The sequence below is a fragment of the Centropristis striata genome, chromosome 16 (assembly GCF_030273125.1).
Source record: "Centropristis striata isolate RG_2023a ecotype Rhode Island chromosome 16, C.striata_1.0, whole genome shotgun sequence".
NCBI lineage: Eukaryota > Metazoa > Chordata > Actinopteri > Perciformes > Serranidae > Centropristis > Centropristis striata.
Genome location: NC_081532.1, coordinates 29,086,065 through 29,108,141, shown reverse-complemented (window position 1 = coordinate 29,108,141; position 22,077 = coordinate 29,086,065). Strand labels below are relative to the sequence as shown.

Here is a 22,077-nt window from a genome sequence, read left to right as displayed (position 1 = left end):
TGAAGTTAAACTTGCTGATGGAGAGAGAAACAGCATGATTATGTTGCTCTTGGCTTCATCTGCAGCTGTTTTTCCTCGCTTCTTTCTTCCCATTTCTCTTCATCCTCCCGTCCCTGAGCTCCTGTTGGTGTAGCAGAGCTCTCACCATGCATCTGCTGTGTTGGACCGAGAGACTTGAGTCAGGGGAACGTGTGGGTTTGGATTTCCCTTCACTTCAGAGTCCATAAGAATGACTTCTGTTTGAGTTGGTGGGGTTTCAGCACAGAGCGGTGGATTCCTGCAGATTGCTGGAATTCATTTATCTGCTAGCTTGTGGTCCCTTGTTCCAAGCAAGGTTTCAGTTTTTCTTCAGCAGAAATTAGGGGAGGCAAATGTAAAAACACATTTCTAAAGCTGGGCCATGTTTCCATGATATGCCTTTTTTTCATATTTAAGCATATTTGTGCTCCTCGTGTCACTTGTCTTGAATATCAAATTGTGCTGAAATGTCACTAATCAGTCTTCAGTGTGACATTGCCGTCCTTTTCTTTGTTATTTGTCCTTTTGACCATTGTTCAGACAAATCAAGCACTTTGACTAGCTAGCATTAGCTCTTGGAATTGGCTCTTATTATACATTTTATTTAAAAACTTAACAGTAAAAATGTGTTTAATCACCCCCAAATGGTTCACAATAATTACATTCAGGTAAAAAGCAACTTTATTATGTACTCTACACAAAAAATCCCAAACATAAGTTGTATTTCCACCATTGTCGAATACCCGGAATGAGGCGGGTCTCCCTCGCTGAAATGCCCCAATTTGAACGTGAGCCATCCCTAGTGGCCGTTTGACCAAGCCTCATTCGTCTCCTCTCGTCCATAATCATCAGCGCCATGTGCATGAACACAGCTCCAAGAAACACAGCAAGCTCTGCTCCTTCCTTCTCAGCATCTCCTCCCTTATTGTTTACGTTTAGCACCGGCGCGTCTCCCATGTTTAATCTGTCACGTATGTGACGTCACAGTGGAAACTGTCGCTAAGCGATTATGAAACAATCAAAAACCATACGTCACCTCTGTAGTCTCGTAAATCTCTCTGCTGTGATGTAACTCCCAATGCCTCATCATATTCTTACCATCCCCTGGTAATCTGATCACCATGGGCAATCTCCCGTACCCACGATAGGATGATATGAAAATAGAAAAGATCGCCCAACCCTAGTTTTCACTAAACAAATATAATATTTATTTTAAAAGAGAATTTAGAAAGATTTATTGACAGTCAAAACAGTCTTAGAAGAAGCCGCAGTGTCAATAGTTTCTTGTGAAGCACGTACACAAAGGAGCAAACAGATAGTGACAGTGATGAATGGATGGAGGGCTGATGCATGACCTCTTGTTTTTTCATCTGGATGTTTTTGGTGATGTGCAAGTTCACCAGTCACAGAAGCAGAAATTCATGTTGCCCTTAGCACCCACTCCCGCCCTCCACCACCTGCCCCACCAGCCCCTCAGCCAGCTGCATCACCCCGGGCCAAGGTGAGCCGTCACTGGTGGAATGACATATCTAGTCGCCTCTGAGCCGTCCTATCCGTGGAACGTGAGGATGCCAATTCTTCCTCAGCTTCCCCAGTCTTTATTTAAAGAGTGATCTAATATTGCATCTAGTTGTGTCATGTTGTTTACTGGGAACATGCAAGGGGACATCTCAGCTATTTTGGCACTGCTCTTTTACTGCCTGGGTGATTTTCCAGGAGGCGGTAAAGGGGACTCCAAACCTGATCCTGATTATTCTGGTTGCGTGTTAACATGTTGGTGAACGGATGCTTGAAGAAGTTAGCCAATCCTGAGGGAAAGTAGGGTCGCTCCAGGTGTGATGTGAGGTGGGATGGGCCTGGTCTTGCCTCAGGAATGGTCTGGAATCGCTCACTAATCCCTCACTTTGTAGGCACTCTATTGAACCGAGACACACACATAGCCTCTTCAGGATGCATGCACACACACATGAACACACACTCCCCTCACCCAGTCTGAGTAAACATCCTTTGAAGAATAAAGTGTCTTTTTAAAATAGGCGTCCGCTGATATCAAAAGAGAGACTCTCTGCGTGGGAGGGAGGCAACTATTCACTGTTTAAACAGGTTGCTTGTTGTTGTCTGACACATAAGACCAGCCTCAGTGCCAGGCACGATGACAAGAGCCATGATGACAACAGTCATCATGCTTGGCACCTGCTCAGAGGAAAATAAAGAGTTGACGGTTATTAGCATATAAATTACTCTTGATTTAAACATCGTATGAGTCATTGTGTCTTTGATGGTTTTTAAGCATGTTGGCTTTTGTTTGTGCCAGTAAAGTTATTATGCTTTCTCCTCTAAGAGTGTGTGTGTGTGAGTGTGTTTGTGAGGTTGGGGATTGTCCTCAGCTGCTACAGTGTCCCATTCCTGAAAGCGGTTGACCGATGGGGAATCTCTCCACCTTGGGGCAGCTTTCAGCGCCATCTTAGATGAAAGGTCCTAGGTTCCAGCACTGCTGGGACCCAATCCACTCCACACAGGCGGCAGAGCAGCTGACATACCTGACGAGGCCGGCATGGGCACCTAATGAAAGCACAAGGCGCACACACATAAACAAAGAGCAACTCGTACACACAGTCAGCCAAATGTGGGTGGAAAGTTTATCCCTAAACATAGATGTGTAGCTGACTTAAATAAACCTGGGTTCTCTCTGGCTTTCTTCCATTCTACACTTAGGCAGTGGTATTTGACTACCATAGAAAACACAAACACAAGTACACACACTCACACACATGCTCATGGTGTGAGCTTGTTTGCTCAAGCTTGATTTACTTGGTTAAGTTGTCCTCTACAGCGACCTCTGCTCAGTAGACGCACTCTCAGGCAGACTGGCCTAACCTGTTCTACCTGCGAGGCTGTCGCTGCATACTCCCCCCAACCCCCACTCACTCTTTCACTATCTTCAGTGTTATTTCCATTTCACTTATTGAGACAAATAGTACCAGATACAGATATTTTTGTTGTTTATCTAAATGTGTTATTGCTTAAAGACATTGTCGTATAAAACATTCACAAACCAATGATTTCCTGTTGGAGAGTGCACAACCCCTTGCCCTTTGGCCTTTTCCTTTTTACTGGATTGTTGGCATGTCGGTTGATGATCAGGGGCTTGGGGAGAGGGGGTCAGCCCAGGGGGTAAAGAGAACCGTCAGCCCTGATTGGCACTAGCACATGTGGGCATTCACACCTCTGCCCCTGCCCCTGGCTTGGCCCTGTTAGGTTGGCCTCAACAACCCTTGCCCGTGGGCAGGCCGAGCCCAACCCAGCGGAAAAAGGAGTTGTCAGCTTTAGGGGCTTTGCGCTGGGGCAGCTGCCACTGGACAGGCAGTTATATTTAAACTTGTGAGGCGAGGGGAGGCACTGTGTGGGCAGCAGCTTTTACACTTGCTACTTGCTGCTCAGTGGGCCAGTGGGCAGCCCAAAGCTCTTTATCCATACAGAAGCACTGGCAGTGCCAGGGCAGAAGGTGGAAGTGAGGATGGGATGGCACTAGGCTGGCCCCTAACTAGGCTTATAAATGTTATCCCCTATACAATGCTGACCCCTATTTCCCTTTCCATTGTTCTCATTATCACTTTATGCATTAGTAACGAGGGCCTCGCTGCCTCTGGAGCTCCTTTAGAGCCAGCTGTTGCCCCCCAAAACCCTCTGGAACCATGCTGTATGTGGTTTTGTGAGTGTGGAGGTGCTGATGGAGAGGTTAGCCTCGACCTTGATGTGTCCTGCCGAGCTGCAGAGTCAGGGGAGAGATGGGGCCTGGAGAGTGCTGATGATCGTGCAGTGTGTGTGTAGCACGTGTTCCTGGTGGCATTCTAAGTGGTGACCCATGATTTGAGCTGTTGACCAATGAGCTTTTGATCAAGATTAGCATCATGGACATCGGATAAGACCTCCTAAGTTTAAAGCATAGAAGTAATAGAAGAAGTAATACCTCCAAACACTGGGGATCATTGGCATCAAATAAATTGTTGCATACAAACATCCATACAAAGTGAAAAAAATAAAATAAAAGTGTTTTAAGAAGTGGTTGAAAAAAATTGACTTGTTAGATCATTGGCCTTAATGCAGAAAGAGATATACAAATAAACTTCCTTTTTTGTGTTTTTATCAATAAATTTCCCTATATTTCTAGGATTCACCCATGTTTTGTTACTTATGCTCTTGCTTTTGGTAGGAGAACATTTTACAAGTGGTTCGAAAGCGATTTTATCAAGATAAGAAAAAACATCTTGTTTGGAATTTGAGGAATGTAAAAAAACAAAATAATAATATCATAGAATGTAATTTTCATTCATATTCTAGATTATTATATGTTTAGGGGTTTTTTGTAACGATGGTATTGACACTCTGGAAAACCTCATTTACTTGTTTTAGCAATACAATACAATAACAATACTACTGCCAAAGTTGTTTTTCTTACAGCCTTTTTTGTGGCATCTCTCCAATTCTTGGGCATGTTCCAGACCATTTGCACTCAGCTCAACACCTGCCCTTACATAGTGTCTAGAGGGTGTTACCTGTGCTAATAAACAATTATGATCACGTGGGATTCAAACCTGGGTAAGAGCAGATTTGGATGGTTTAAAATGTTCTGTAGACTCTTTCAACAGAACATTAAGAGAAAATATAATTTCTTGTTTTTAAGCGAGGCTTTGGGACAGTCTGTGCTGAGCCTTGCGGGCAGACCTCTCATACCCTTAAAAGTAATGTGACTTTTATGAGACCCCTGTCCTGTAAAAGTCACATGAATGTCTGCCGAATCACTCTGTCAGATGGGTCAACCTTGTTGCTTTCCCAGATGGCACTCATAAGATAAACAGCAGAGTTAAGAAAGAGTAACGTGACGGTACATCACGAGCCGAATCCAAGCCCCCCAGAGGCGTAGAGTGCTAAACAGTTTTCCAAGCCAGCACACCTGTCCCCTCTACCAACAGGCAACAGTGACGGCGGCTTCACTTGACCTTTTAAAATGATTCCACACCTAGAAATTGAAGCTAGATCACTAGAACTCTATCTGGACTTGAGTTTAGATGTCGGAGGATCACAAGACCAGGAGAAGCAGGGCTGCTCCCTCTGGCGCGATGGTGATTTCCTCAAATCATCCTCCCCTGCGGTTTTATTAAGATTGATGACCCACAGAGTTTCGTTTTAGTGTCACAGGGGTATTATAAGACTCTTAAATATGGCTTATACACAAACTTGAAAGCATCATGAGGGCACATATAATGTTGTATAGGTAGTAAGGAGGGCCTCCGTGATGTGAAAAGCAGATGTTTGTGTTGGCTCTTTCTGGTGTTGTTCCAGTGGCCCCTGGTCCCTTAGTCATTTCTGCTCTGCTGGGCCTGGCCGGGGGTCCTCTCACTCTCTCCCCTCTGTTGTTTTCTTTCACCGGAGCATTTGGAAAACAACATTCATATGCAGTAATTCACACAAGCTTTTAATAGGACACGATGAGTTCATGATTGAAAGCTTCAGCAGTATTATTAGGATAAATGGAGGACATAGCAGGTCTGAGATGGACAGCTTGTCTTTTATCCAAGCTGCTCGGGAGCATTACAAATTATTCATTTACATTATTTTGTAAAGATATTCTGAAGAGCAAAGCCTGTTCTTGTGTATGCATGTCTTATGCTGTGTTTGTTCGTGATGATGTGTCTGCCAGTTTTCAAGGTGCCCTTATAGAGGAATGCAACAGAAATGTCTCCAGACTGGGGGTTGGCTCTGTTCTGTCTGTCGCTCAAAAATCTGATTTACTGCCCTTTAGCTATCTGCAACTCCCAATTTGCCTCTCTCTTTCTCGACCGCTCCAACATTGTAAACTTTTTCTTCTTCTGCTTCTCCCTCCAACCCGTCGTCCCAGTGCGTCTCTTTGATTGGCGCAGTAGGGGAGTAAAACTGTGCTGAAAGTCTAAAAAGAAGATGGATGGAGAGACTGAAGGAGTGAGAAAGTCAGGGAGAGTGACTGGGTTTGAGTTGTTTGGTCTGGGTTTCATTAGCCTGTGGTGGGGCTCCACTGTGTTGGATGAATGGATGAGACAGGATAGGGGATCACTGGCACCTTGGGGTTAAAGGTTGAATGAAAACCATAGTGAAGCGTGTGTCTAGGACTTCAACAATCCAAAGCATTTAAGATGTGTTTAAAAACACAGCATGCACATATGAGCAATAGGCTTAAATACAGTTCCATCTGTTCATGGGCTCCTTATTTTTATATTACTATTTTGGATACAGTAAGAGACCCAATATGGATGAATGTCACATGTTGGCACAATCAGAGAGCAGGAGTTTGATGTGTCTAATGTGATTTGATTTATTTTTTAAATAGAAATAAATCAATCATGGAAAAGAACACTACTTGTTATTTTAGCAACAGTCATTTCTGAAGGAAATGCTGCCAAAAGACATGTTGTGTTTTGAGTAGAGGTTCTCTCACTATTTCTTCTCTGGAAAAAGCCCCACTCTCTTACTGTAAATATAATGCCACTGTCGCGATCCCCCCACCTGCATGTATAAATCACTGCTGAAGGCAGCAGGTTCAGGCTTGTTCTGTTGAGATAGTTGAAAGTTATTCAGGGAAACAGGATTGGATAGATCCTCTCACAGTATAAGTCATTGTATTTACAATATTAATACATATCCTGATATAGTATGCTTTCTGAAAAATCAACTGAATAACTGTTGGTGGATAAAATAGGTTGACAGGAGTGTGTTTTGTTTAGCTAATATACTGAATTAAATAGCTGACATATTAATGTACTTTGATACATTGATTCTAAATTCGTACAAAAATCCATGCTGCCCTAAAGTAGTCCTCTTCAGTGATTCATAACAGTGCATTTAATGGCTAAATTCAGACAGAGATATTAAAAATGGACATGTTATGCTCATTTCAGGCTTATAATATTCATTTTCTCATACAGCCCATTGTTGCTGCACCTGCATCTCACTTCTGTCTGAAACGCTCCGTTGTAGCGCCTGTCTCTTTAAGTCTTCTGGAAAAAGGCCATTCTAATCTCATTGGTCAGCGTTTCCGGGTCTTCCACATCTGTGATCTGGGTGTAGATGAACTGTAACTGAGTATAGCAGTACATTTTACATTACCTAATGAAAGCCTTAAAACTCCCAAAACTACAGAATCGAACATGTTCTAGCAGGAATATGATCCGAAATTGTGGTGAATTTTTTTTTTTTAATTAAAGGGCAATTTGGTTGTTTTTTTACCCTAATGTTAAAAGTGTGGGACATTTACATTGGTAGTCACACAATGTTTTATGGAGCAAAAGCCTCTCAGTTGGGGGTAATTTTGTCCCTGACTGTTTCTAATACTGGTTCTGTCTAACTATCCTACGCGATGGCCTGGTTAGAATAATTACCACCATGTTGTTTTTGGTTTAGAAACTCTGCATCATTGCTGGTTCAGTGTTCATCACTCAGTGCTTTCGTAACTTCCAGCTCAGTTTTGGTTGCTGTATTTCCCAGTGTGTTCGCTTGCATGGGCCAAAGCCTGAGTGAGGGCGGGCAGTCTGTGGCCGTGGGGCACATGTTACTCGTTTAGTTTGGTTTTCATCAGCTCCCCTCTGTGTTCTGTTGTTTATACTCCCCCACTACTCTTTTCTTTGCTTTCTCACTTATCTTTTTATCTCTCCTTTGTCTCCGAGTTCCTTTGCTACTCTTTAAAATAGTCAGTGTTTGTTTAGACATCATCTTTTTAATTCCAGGTTTGTTTCATGAGTCTGGCTCCTCTTAAGAGTCTCATTACTTTAATGCTGGAGAAAAAAAAAGTGTTCTGACGCTGTGTGGAAATTCCCCTTTGATGGCAGAGCCCCAAATCGAACAATTCTACAGTGTCCTTAAGAAGTATCGTGTTTCTCACTCCATCACCATGGTCAAGAGCATTAGGAACTGGAGTAGTCTGACTGGACTCTCAACTTTAAGTACTTATGCATCGAACTATCTTTTTTTTTCTAAAACAGACTACAGTTTTCTGACTTCTGGAGGAGATCCAGAAGTGGTATCTTTTTGTACTTTTACTAAGGAGAATTTGCCTGATTTCAGTGACATTCACACTCATCCAGGTTGGATCAGCATTGTTTTAGATGAATCTGTGGAAAACAAAAATGGCAAATAACCACAGCAACCACACAAACAAAGATTGATTTGTCTTTTGGTAATTTAATTGTAATAGCCTGCAGCTACTTATGTTCCAGAGTACACTTTTCTGTTATCAGGAATTACATTTCCTCATCAACCCAACCACAGTTCTTCTGCACATGTTATGTTTGTTTCTTCTTGAAAAGATTCCCATCAGGAATAGTTGTTGAGTTGCCAACAGTGTGTTGACCACTAAAAACATGCTCAGTCATGGTTCCAGTTAGGTTTCTCCACGAAAAATGAAAATGTTGTCAGACAAAACTCCTATTGCCAAACCAGTCAGTCAAGAACCGGTGGTTTTTAATGCTGCAGTTTGACTGACATTAAACCTTTTCCGAATTGTTTCTGTTGTTTGTTTCATCCTGATTGTGACAGAGCCGTAGTTTCCAGAGAGACACTGTATACTGAACTGAGACAATGAAGATTATTGTCCTGTGTTGTTGAACGTCGTCTCGTTTTTTTCCCCAGCGTCAGACGGTGTCTCTTCAGCCTGCTCCCAAGATAGAAGAAGTTCTCTACCACTACATGCCTCTTCAGGTTGAAACCTATGGACCCCCAGTGCCTGAACTCGACCAGCTGGGCAGACTCGGGTACAAACTTATTAACACACACACACACACACGCACACTCAAACACACACTCAAACACACACTCATAATCGCACACAGGAATGAAGGAAGCCAGGAACTGAACAACGATTCATTTCACCTTTAGATGAGTCAGCAAGAATAATAAGGAAATAAAACAATAATGGAATAATCATTTTCTCAGTTCTTTGGAAGTTTCCTGGAGATTTTTTAAAATTTGGTGTCAAGTAGGCTATTTGAAAAAAGAAACAAAGAATATTGAGATTTATTAGTATCCAATTTCTAAGTAGCTGTTGGTTTATAGTGACATTTCCCTGAAAGAACGGGGTCCATTTAAACCAAAGTAAATCATGAGTAAGTACAGCTGACCACTGACTATAAAAGCAATTTATTGTAATTGACTAATAAAATATACCAACTGAATGTTTTCTTCATTACCTCAGTAATATGAGGTAATATTTTCAGTTTGGTTTGTTTGTTGGCAGGATTACAGAAAAACTAATGCCCTAATTTTCATGTAACTTGGTGGAACGTTGTAGCATGTGCCAAGGAAGAACCGATACATTTCCAGAGCAAATCCAAATCACAGGGTGGATACATGAATTATTTTCCCAGAGACCTCCCTATGAATTTACAGTTCCTTTCTAGGAAATTATAGGAAACTGAGGGAGGGTTGCTGACGTTTTGTGGAATTTTGTAGTTCTCTACATACCTATAGCAGTTTATTGTAAAGGTTTTGGTGAAGGGTTAGAGAAATGCTGGTGAGTCGGTCTGTTTGGAAAGCCTGGCTCGTCTCACTTGACTCTCCTCTGATTAACTGGGAGAGTGAAAGCAAATGAGAAGGAGGGCTAGGAGAGGGAGGGAAGGAGGGAGGGGGAGAGAGAGAGAGAGAGAGTAACAACCAACACACTGCCACAAGCCGCCACAGTGCCTCTGTAGGAGTGTCCATTAACACACACAGGAAGTGCTTTCCCCGACGGCCCCTTTGGGCCAATCAATCCACGACGCCATTGGTCCAGTCCTCGCCGAATGTAAGCTATCCATCAGACAGCCCAGCGCCCAGCCATCTGCACTGCAACTGGCTGGCACTGGAGCCTGCCCACACACTGAGAGCGGCCTGCTTTTATTGGGTGACAGGAGCAAAACGGGGTCATATTCTTTTTGGGCGAGCTCATTGACTTTCAGCGCTGCTTCACCCTGACAATAACCTTCATTTGGCTGAGTTGTGCGCTTTTGTACATAATGTCAGCATGTTTAGGATGGGGGTTTTCTAGTTGATTCTTCTTTATTCTTCAGATAAAAGTTGCTATTGACTTTTGTTGCACAATCACATTTACCTAATTACCTGGAAAATCACAGACTAAAGGTGAAACGTTTTTCTCAAAGGATTGTGGGAGAGTTTAAGCAGAATAACTGTTACTTATTTACATTATGTATTCAGTGAAGTGCTGAGGTCCTACTTCTTTTAGCCAGGCTGATCAATATGCAGATGAAACACATCTCACAACTTTTGCCGCATGCTGGAGCTCAGAGGAGGGAGGAAGAGGAGGGGGGGCCGGTGTCAGCAGTTCAGGGGTCCAGGAGGACCGATGCTGAAGAGGAAGGGCTCTGCCACAGAGATAAATGAGGTTCAGTTCAGTGAGAAACACCAGTCCCACTGGTGCAGGCCGCAGGCAGCGACACAGACAGAACCATTCAGACAAACCACAACTCCCAAGATGCAATGTGCTGTTAAGTAAAAGCAGGGAATAGTGCTGACACTTCTGCGCAGTTGGCAATTTGTGATTCAGCTAAGTTTGAGCTTTTGTGCATGCAAGCTCAGATACACATAGAAGATCAAGCTCGCACATACACATGCATAGAGACGGTGTCCCTTGAACCTGCTATACAGTTTGTGTCATACACACTCACACTCACCCCTGTTATTGCAGTCCCAGCATTTTGGCCACAATGGAAGTTGTGTGATGTGGTAGAACTTCACAAGTGTGTGTGCAGAGGAAAGAAAATGCAGACGGCGTTGAGAGGGTGAAGAGTGAGTCCCCTGTGTGGAGCGTTGGACTACAGCTCCAGTCCTATGACCTGTGAAGGGAATGTGTGAGGAGATATGGATGTGCCTGAGCGTGGATGAGGTGAAAGGGGCTGTGAGGGGGCAGGTACTTATTTTAAAACACGGCTGTTTGTCTTGGTCAAGACCCACGGTGACAGCAGCTCCACTGGTGATTTGTCTTGAACACAGCCATCAAGTGAGGCTGGAGAGTTGAGCTCACACACCCCCTCCCTGGTGGCCCCGGGGCCTCTGGGGCTGGTCTTTTGCACAGGATGTCCAGTCAACACAGGACTCACTGGAGCTGTGCTTTTTATTTCAGCTCACCCTTTTCTTCTACACTGCTCTCTTTCTCCCTCTGTCTCAGTGTCTGTGTCTCTTTCGCCTTGTCCCTTTGCCCCCCAAAAACCGCAGGAGTGCTGCACGCCTGCCAGGAAAAAGAAGGGCCACGCCTCTTTCACTGTCTCTCCCTCCCTGTCAGCTGTACCTGAATAAATATGGGCTGAGCTGAGCTCTTCTATTAAAGACAGCTGCCTCAATACTGGAGGAGAGTAAAGGCTGCATGTTCAGGCAACGGGGGCCTCCAAAAGTGCCCATTCAGCTTCCACCTCAACATCTATGCCCCTTTCACACACGCATACATTACCAAACGCTCCTCCCCTGATGTGCATAGGTGCGTATGATTTGCCACAGAGGATAGGACCCCTACTGCGTGAGATTTCTATAATGGCAGTATAGTGCTGTCCATCTCATTGACTGGCACATACCCAGAACCATGCGTGAGCGGCGAGAATTACGAGTCGACTGTGAATGTAACATTACAGCCTGTTCTCCAAATGTCCTGCCATGGCTCCTTGCTTTTATGTTGAACAGTAAAAGCCTCTAATAAACAAAATCAAAGCAGAAGTAAATACTGCTTTGGAGACACAAACGGAAACATATGATGTTTACATTGACATGGCTGTGATATGAATCCCAGCACACAGCAGCCAGAAACTGAAGCGGTAGCTGTTTTAACTCCCGCCTCCTCACAGCGACCCTGCGCCTGCTGACGGACATAACCCAAATGAAAGCACATGGATACAACAAAATACACAAATCCTGCATAATAGTTAAAGGAGACATAGATGTATTTTCAGGTTCATACTTGTATTTTGGGTTTCTAGTAGTTTACGTGTTTACCCCTTAGTCATTTTGTCGACTAATTGACAAGTTGATTTGATCGACAGATATGTAAAAAACATGTGTTTCTCCCCAAAGAAGCAGCATAATCTTGATTTTCCCAGAAATCTGCTCATGTGTTTCTTGGAAATAAGTCATTCAGAATGAAAAAAAGTTTAAAAAGTGACTAATAGACTACAGAAATCATAGTCGACTAATACCAGAATGACGGATTAGTCAACTAATTGACCATCGTTGCAGCTGGAGAACGACTGTTATAGCACTCTAGCTGCACTCCCTACCTCTATACAGTGTCGTTGTTACATCACAACCTTACAGAAGTCTTTACAGCTTGTTTAAAGACACAGTTTGTGAGTACGGGCTGTGTACATTTCTCAGTAGATTGAATGTTTTGATACTTTTAAAATATTTTTATAGCACCTGCATTATAAACAAAAAAACACATGGAAATCTCACTTTTTTAAATATGCCATTGTTAATATACGTTAGTTCTTGTACATGAGCTCACGTAGACACATGCTGATGACCTGAAAGCAAATCTAACATTCTATTTTTGTTTGTGGGTGCAGATGAGCATCTGGGTCTGAGTTTGTTCTCTACAAAAATACTTTTTAAGCTCTTACTGTGTAGGCGATGAAAGACTGACTGGGATCTTGGACAAGGACAAATCATATGGGGGGAAAAATAGGGGAAAGAGAAATTGGCTGCGGAGCGTTGAAAAATTCGACTCAAACCTCAAGTGCTGACAATGAAAGCTAGCCAGAACAGTTGTTTGTGTTGGCACAGGTCGCCCTGAAATTAGCCCATCTCTTTCTGACAGAGATTGCTCAACGCGCTTCGCCAAATGCCAGTGTGTATAATATTATGAAGTTTTGCCTCCTCCCCCACTCCGCATTGCTTTCTATAATTGGTGGAAAAAGTGAGGTTTTCTGTTGGGAGCGCTTGTCAAGCATCCGTCTCTTGTCGGCGGGGTGAAGGAGAGCAGCTGAATGAGCAGAGTGTTTAGTCTGGGGCTGCTCTCCTGGGGATACACTTCTCCGCACGAGGAAGTAGTCCTCAGAGCACTTTCTCTCACTAAAACAGACAACTAGTGACTAGCTGAGGGGTTAAATGGCGCTGGACAGTTTTCTGTGACCTTGATCCATAAACGCAGAGGACGACCAATCGTTTTCATCCTCAAAGAAACTGCCCCCAAGTCTTCTTTTAAAGTGACTGGATCTTTTTATGGACATATGGACATACACATGGACACACAGAAAGTACATAAATCACTTGTGCACACACACATAGAGCGACTATGTTTAACGTGTACTTAAAGGACGCCTGCTCACTGTTCTGGTTGGGAGCCAAGGGTTAATGGGTCTCTGAGTGATGCTCTCCTGCTGCCTGTGTTCTGGAGCTTTCCAAGCATCCCTTGGCGTCTGCGTGTTTATGTGAATGGTGTGTGTATCTGTTTGTTTGTTTGTTTGTGTGTTGGCTTATACTGCATGTTAAGTGCTTTGGTGGGAGGGAGATATCCAGAATAGTCGGTGGTGCCATCACAGCCGTCAGTTCCTGGCAGCTGACTTTGCTAGCCTCTCCCTGCCTGGTTGGCCTGACTCCAGGTCTGAGCTCTCCATCTTTCCAGCACTGGCCTGGCTGGCCAAGAACACTACCAGTGACCCTGGATTTGGCTCTTGGAGTGAGCAGGACCACTAAACATGGTCCATAGAGTACTCCTGAATCCATTTCTGCCATCACTAAATTGGAGTATATGAGGTTTAAATTGCATACAAATCATTCTTTCCTTCCCCTGCTTTCCCCTCTGACTCTGTGATGAAAGTACAAGTCAGCCACGATATTCTTCTTTTTCACTCAATATGCAGAGAACAGCTACTCCAGAGGAATTTCTAGAGAAGGCCATGAAAAGTTTTTCCATGTAGCCCAGGTTCTCTGATCCCTGCAGGGCTTATATCCATCTGATGGGCCTGACAGGCCTGGAAGGGCCGGGAGGGGGGGGCAGGGTCAGAGGTCATTGACCACGGGGGACCTGAGGTGCAGAACCAGCACGTCACAGTGCTGAGACTGACGGTAGCAGAGTGATGGCACCTTGGAGAGACGGCTCTCGTATTCTTGGCCTCAAACAGTCTTGCACTCTCTCACACAAACGCAGCTTTGATGCTTAAGTTATGAGCTGGAGACTGAGGCGCCGGTTAGCATGACCTCAGATGAACTCCCTTAAGAGCAGTGTGCTTTGATCTACTTTTACTACTATTAGATAATGTCTCAAGGCGCATATTCTGCTCTCATTCAGCCAATTAAAATATTCTATGATGTTGCCAAATAGTTCCATTTATGGGAAAAAATATTAATTTGGCTCTTGCATAACAGCAGGGCTTTCCCTCAAATACTTTAGGGTTGCCACCATAACCAAGACCTAAAGCTGAACTTCTCAGATATCTGATATCCTCCTTTCTTCCGCACTACACACTCATCACACGTGCCACTGTCTTGTATTACTAGATCCAGCATAGCCAGTAACTATAGACTTCAATGCAGTGCTTCTCTGACTTTTTAAGTGTTTCCGTAGCCTAGATCTAAAAGCTTCACTGCGGCCGTGGGGCTCTCAGATTTATAATTTGCATAACCAAAAGAGAGTGCAGGCAGAATAAAAGTGTGGAGGTTCCAGTCCAGCTATTTGACTTGCAAACCTGTCTGTGTCAACATGTTTCCCCATCTTCATTTGCAGAATGTATCCACCATCTTGCTCTTGTACTCAGCTTCTTGCACTGTGTGTGCTTTTTCTCCTCGTTACTAACTAGATCAGAAACAGAGTGGAGCGTGGCCACCGTCCGACTCTCCACCAGCCCCCACCCAGGCCATTATCCTGTCTGTCTCAGTAAACACACCATTAACAGACAGAGCTAGTGGAGGCCAGATCACTATTGTTTTCCCTCCCATAGATCTGTGCAAATATTGATCTTCTCTTGATGTATGAGTCAAAATAAGCACGTGCTGTAGTTGACTGGAGGCTTTTTACTTGTGGGTGAGTCACTTCTGACCCAAAGAGCGGGCGGAAACAGAGGGAGCATTACAGAATGACAGAGCGGGAGAAACATTTGTCTTGTGTGTATTCTGGTCATCTAAAAGAGGTCTGCTTTTAGTGTTATTGTTTTCCCTCCGCGGGCTGTGTGCCAGACAGACCAGCAGTCTCCTCCCAAGATGAACCCAGGCCAGGCCAAACCAGGCCACTGCCAGCGAAGGAGACACCAGCAGACAGGGAACTCCGTGTATATGTCTCTTGCCGTCACATTTATTTGTGTCGCAGCCTAGAGGCGACAGGGTCAACACCCTAGTGGCTGAGATGATGTCTCCTGACTATTTTAACACACCGATCTGCGTAGAGGTTTGAAAAGTGGCCGCACGCTTTCTAAATTTGCATACTTTGATTTTGAGCGTGATGGTGAACCCTGCACACCCACCTTCCAGTTTGTGGTTTTTTCACACAAACACAAACATACCTGGGCCTCTCCCCTGCTCTTCACCCCTGGGGCAAAGGGCCCAGCGATGTACAGGGGGATTAGCTGGCTCATTTTCCCTCTTAAGAGCTGAAGAAAGAAAACAAACTCCCGTCATGTGGGGCTTGGCTGTGGGGACTTGCCACGCACACCTCATGGTAGGAGGAACTTCTCCACTATGATGTATGAATTATCGCCCTCCCCCTCCTCTACCTTTCCCTGCCTCTTTGTTTTCCTTCATCCCTTCTTCTTTTCCCATCTCTCTCCCTAATTGAAATCCTCTTTGCCTCTCCTCAGGGCTCGAGGTGCTTCAGTAACTGATACCTGTGGAGGCGACTCACCCCCCTGGGAAAACTCTATTCTTCCTCTCTGTATCGGTGCTCTATTCCCAGAACGTTACATCTAACTGTCAAGGCTCCTTTTGCTGTGTATGTATGGGTGTGCCTAGCAGCCATTCACTGAACAGCATATGTCCTTCCATTGTTTACGGCCCCATTTGGTTAACGATGACACTGATGTCATGTCATTATCCTCCCTCTCTAGTCTGGTTTGCCCACTCCTCCTCCTCCTCCTTCCTCCAAGCTCTCCAGGGGGCAGAGTTATCAAGTGGCAGCTCAGGAGACGAAAGAAAGATGCGCTCTGTATCAAGTGGCTAGCGGGATGTGTGATGCCTCTCCAAGCCCCATGGCTGCTGCGGTTAGGTGTTAGGCCAGTGGCTCAGCCAGCCAGTCATCCAGCCTCTACTGCCCCCATCAGGTCACACAGAGGAGGTGCAGGGCCAACACACACACTCAGAGCTCTGGATGAGTAGTGACAGGTGACGCTTGGACCAGGAAGTGAAGTTTGGACTCAAGAAGCACAATAGGCCTTTATCTTGGGCGCCTCCACAATGCCCTCTGTCACAGACACAAAACAAGTGTACCTCTTAGTCTTTATCACTAACGAGCTGCCTTCTTGAAGACAGCTTGCACATTGTCAGTTACTCCAAATGAGAATGTATTTCTATAAGCGTTAATGTCAAGTGTCACCCAAAGCTTCTGTTAACACTCTAAACATGTTCTCCCCCTAACTAAGTGTTAGCAATACCCACCTCCCTCTCCTCCTCTCTTTTGGGACGCAGAGCCCCATCGGCGGTGATGATAAGACACACGATAATGGATAAGGGGTCCGTAGGCTCGTGAGGATATGATGTAACCGCACTGAGCCCCCCTCAGACACACTCAGAGAGTACAACTTGAGATAATCTGGTGGACAGTGGGTAGGCTGATGGCTGTGGATCTGTCTCACACACTCGCAGGTCCCAGAGGAAGCTCCATTCAATGGAAAAGAGTGTGACCTATGACCTGCGGTGATGAAAGACCGCTGCTGACAGATATAGTATACCTGTGAGAGTCCTCTGTGTTTGGCTTGTCTGCGGGGGTTTTGTTTCTGGACTGCAGCCTGGACCAATTCACACGTTCTCCTCGGGTAAAATTCTGCTCCATGGGTTCGCCGTCGGTATCGATACAAACAGCTCTGCCCTTAGAAAAACATGTATTCACACACATGTGAGTTGTGTAGACACACACATTGGGGGCATAAGCACACATCGCACATCCACACAATGCGTTCAGTGTGCTGTGTCTCTCACAGGGGTACATTTTCTCTCAGGGTAGAGTGTAGGAAGGAGGGGCAGATGGGGCAGCAGTGCTGTGAGTGAAACCGGAGCCGCCTGAGGAATGCAGGGGGTGTTTTTGGAGGAGTGGAGTTTGGGGGGTAAAGGGGGGTTGACTTAAGGGGTAGGATGGGTGATTAGGGGGTGACAGCTGAGTGCTGACCCCTCTATAATGACAAATCATCTGGCAGGTGTGTGGCTCTGCAACCCCCTCCGCCCCCCAGGAATCCTCAACCGCTGCCGGAGCAGAGCGCTAAAGGAAGACTTCCGGACATTCACACTGCCATCCAGCAGCCTTATGACTGGCCTTTCAGAAGTACGGGGCAGCCTCTGTTCAGATATAGCCTGCCCTGTACTTGTCAGCTGCCCTCTTTGTGCACTCAACACACCAGTCTAAAGCTCCTTCGCTTTAATAAACATAGCTAATGAGGCTTCAGTCCTTGGAGTGGTCTCAGGTAGGGAAGGATATATTGATTAGTTTTTGCAGATTTCATTTTTCCTTCTTGTGTTGATTAAACAGAATGAGGTGAATCTCTCCAACTGCCTGAAAGGCATCAAACCCTGTTTGGCTCATGAATCATGCTGACAACAAGCTGAATTCAAAAAGCCTCTCATCTTTGTGAAATAAAAACAAATGCTGACCCTGGATCAGTGAGGGTGCTGTGAAAGCAGACAGGTGCCAAGTTGAAGCAGGTCTCAGGTTAGTGCTTTGAAGGAAAAATGTAAAAGCAGACAGACTTTAGGATATATGGATTATCATAGACTACATTCACACTAATATACTTTCTTTTTATAACGTGAACCACTGAAATGGAAACGTTTGAAAACACTGCTGGCCCCGTTTTAGTCTGAAAACTCTCCGATTGTGTTTTAGTCTGTACATGGACAAATAGTCATCTGAAAACACTTACACAGACAGTCATTTTCGCTTTCTGATTGGGTGTTATTCAACACGATCTGTCAGAGCACCATAGTTACGCCTGCAACACTGTTTCCACAGAAGTTCGGACATTGTGAAGAACATACAGGTGCATTTCAATAAATTAGAATATCATAGAAATGTTTATTTATGACAGTAATGAAATTCAAAAAGTGCAACACATTATATAGATCCATTACACACAGAATGAAACATTTCATGTCTTAATTTATTTAATTTCTTCTAATTATAATGAGTATGGCTTACATTTAATGAAGATCTAAAATTCAGTGCCTCAAAAATATTTAATATTACAAAAGACCAATTTTAAGAAGTATGTTTAATATGGAAATGTTGGCCTCTGAAAAGTATGTCCATCTATATGACTCAATACTTGGTTGGGGCTGTTTGACTTGAACTACTGGAAAATGACTTTTCCATCATATTCTAAAGTATTGACATGCACCTGTATATAATAACAGAATGTAATGATTTGTTTTGACCTAAAATCAATTGAATACAGTAGAAAGACTAGATAATGTCAGGGTTGTATAAACATTTTGTGATTTCATCCTCCTTGTGTGGGTGCTCTATCCCCATTACCATGGCTCTCTCCATGCTCTCAGTACTGCTCTAATATGATGCTGTATTTGCTTTAAAACCCAATCTATGTTTTCTCTGTGTTATACTTTCCACCTACTTTCCACTTTCCAAGCAAGTCCGTCTTACATTTTGCCATTGCTCTTCTTCCCTCATAGTATTTTCTGTGTTTTTTTTAGTAACCTTAGACTTTTTACTTCCTGTTTACATGAGCCTGCGCATGCCCAGTGTTATTGAAGGGTCATGTGATATGCATGTCAATATAGACGGAGATTATTTCTGATAGGCTGTTAAAAAGCTTGTGTAGACAGAGATCTTTTTCGTTTTAAGTGCTGTTTTAGGATGAAAACGCTTTAGTGGATGTAGAAATCCCCATTCATTCAGACACTGCCTACAGTTCACTGTTGAAGAAGGCCATTTAGCTTCAGTTTTATGTATGAAAGCAGCCAAACCACATACTGTAGTTCTACTGAGTGTTGTTTAAGACTGATTCAGATTGCTCCATTGTCCTGTGCGTCTGCTCTGTGGTTTGTATGTTGATTAAGTGTCTGCTTGCTGAACTAGCCATTGTAGCATTACAGGCCTCTTTTCTTTTCCATCAAGCCCGGGCTTCCTCGGCTCTTCTTAATCCACAAACACATGGAGTCTAGACAAGAGGCCCAACGCAGCCCGCACCTCCGTCTGATATCGGCTGTTTTTCCCTCCGGAGTCTCAACCTCGCAGATATTTCCCTGAAGAACCCGAACACCCTCAGTTCCGCAGCAGCATCGTCAATCCAAACACAAAGAGGAGCCACACATTCTCAGCTGGAAATCACGCAGAACCCCGCCGGAACATTTCGGCACTTATCTTTTCACTTTGAATTAGAGATGCGAGTGCACTGTGTTTTCCAGGCAGCCGGAGCGGAGAATACTTTCAGGGTCCCGTCAGGAAAAAATCTCTGACCGTTATTAGCATTAGCAGGAGACATTGCCCAGGTATTCAGAGTTCCAGACCCAAGTGGAAAAAGGCTGTTGGCTCTGAACACTTTTGATCCACATGGCTTTGTGAAAGAAATGGGTAACAGCAGATGGTATGAGTAGAAAAATAATGCAAGCACTTTATCATCTATTATGCTTTTGAGGATACAGAAAAAAATCTAAATTTGACACTCATGCTGAGAAAAGAAAAGGCAAACTATACATCAGTGTGTATACTAATGGAAAACCCCTGTTAGATTCCCTCGTGGCGATTGCAGTCTGACACGCACACTGTCATACTGTGTCATTCAGTTGTCTTCATCACCTGCACTCGTCTTTTCCCACTCCCCCCAAGCGACATAATGGGCCAGTCCAAAGTGACCCATATTTACCCAATAATACGAGGCTTTGAAAAGACCCATATCGAGTTGCAGCTAATGCTCCAGTGGGGCCCGGAGAGTGAAAGATGTTACCGGCCGACACGGCTTGGGTTTCAGGGCCCTGCGAACAAAAGGCAGTCCAGTCCTCAGAGAGAAAGAGAGAGAGATGAGGGGGGTTGGGGGGGGGGGGGGGCTGCAGACGGCGAGTGCACGCTGAAACAGTAGCGTCAGAGGGTCTTGAAGCGTCTGTTTCAGAGCCGTATAGTGTAAAGTCTGTTTTTGTAGGCAAGTGTGCTGCACATTTCTAATGCATTTCAAGTTGTTGCACGTCTCTTCGGTGTTGTCAGTCCACTCTCAAGTACAGTCATGTGAAAAGCGTCGAGTTTATCTTACAGCTTCCTCTACGTGTATGTGTGTGTATGCTGCCGGCCTTTACAGGAAGATGCTGATACGGCCGCTGAGTTAATGGAGCAGAACTGAACTAACCTCGGGCGTTAGGGGTGAGCAGAGGGCAGACAGGGTTGGTTTAAGAGAAGAGGGTTTGTGATGATGATACCCAAAGGTGATTTCACCTCACATCCTCCCTCCTCTTTCTACTTCCCACCCCTCCTCCTCCTTCTCCCGCTCCTTCATGTTCTCTTTTTGCTCTCTCTCTCTCTCTCCCCCTCTCCTTAGGGGCAGGCAGGTATAAAGTTACACAGAGCTCTCAGCTTTCTTGGAAGGAATGACCACATGAGTAGCTTGGGGATTAGATTAGCAGGAAGAGCAGACTTAGCCGGGCTGTAAATAGCCCACTTTTTTCACCATTAAAAAGGCCCAGTACAATATAATCAATAGATAGCACTCATCTGATGCAGGAAGCCATATGAGAAGACCTCCCTCAAGTGCTCTGAAGGACAGGCTACAGCAGCTTGGGCCTAATGAAGTTATTATTAATCACTGGGCCTCCTGTTTTGAACTTGTGTGTTGTTTCTCTAGTGGGTGATGAGTGGCCTTTGTGTTTGAGACCTGATTGACATCTCTCGCTGCTCCTCCTCTCACTTTCACTGCGTTATTGTAAGTCAAGATAAGGTCATCTTGTGTGACATTCATGAATGTTTGACCTTGTCACAACCATGCTAGCGAATATGTTTCACTTTTTTATTTTCAGTGAAAGCTTTATTGCTTTACGAGCAAAGAATCATAAAGCGCCAAAGAAAAATATGATTTATTCAGCGTGTAGTCTCACCAACACCTTTTTCTCCCTGTTCATCACACACACACACACACACACACACACACACGTCCTGACTCTCTCTGTCTCTCTGAGCCTCCACACAGGTGTTAGGTTACTCTGTAAAGCAGCTTGAATGGGCACAGAAATCACAGAGGGCTGTCTGTGCTCTTGATTCCCGTTTCACTTTGAAGTTTCCCCGGCTCACAGGAACAGGGGCCACAAAGCCTGACTCGTGTGAGGGCTTTAGCCCTTTCTGCCAGGACGGGGTGTGGGGTGTGGGGGCAGTATTGACAGGCAAGACTACGTGTTGTCTCAGTTGCTGGAGGACTTTGCTTTCTTAGCTTTGTAGTCAAGATGCTGCAAGAAAGCAGCACAGAAAATGTGTGCAGGTTTGTGACGGCACAACACGGTGGAGGAAGGATTAGAGAGGGCGGGGACACAGGTCAACCCCCCCTTTGCACTCACAAGTCATAAGTAGAGGGGCATCTATCACTGCGGGGACAAGATGTGGAGACTAAATTAACAGCTCGACTGTTTTTCTGTCTGTGCACGAATGTAAAAATAAACAGTGACTTTTGGCTTTACTTAAGAATCCGAAAAGGGGCTTTGGCAGGATACATCTGTAAGCACTTAAAAAATAAAAGACACCCATAATACTTTAATAGAGCCATGTTGGAGAGGCTTTTAGGCACAAGGTGTTCCAGTGTTAGTGTATGGGTACGTCTGTCTTCGTTGATCTCATCAAACGGCCAAAGGGTCGCCGAGAGCCAGAAAAAATAACTTCAAGTGTGGATTTAATGAAGAATAAACTTACACTCAAGTTACACTCAC

General features: G+C 44.5%; 1 protein-coding gene across 2 annotated transcripts in view; it reads left to right on the top strand.

The window, feature by feature from the left end:
• Window positions 1-22,077, top strand: part of mnat1 (MNAT1 component of CDK activating kinase) — a 35,201-nt gene that overhangs the window by 12,459 nt on the left and 665 nt on the right. For both annotated transcript variants that reach the window (XM_059353815.1, XM_059353816.1), the window contains exon 7: window positions 8,677-8,798. In XM_059353815.1, coding sequence (XP_059209798.1) covers window positions 8,677-8,798 — 122 coding nt within the window. The remainder of the gene's footprint in view (window positions 1-8,676; window positions 8,799-22,077) is intronic.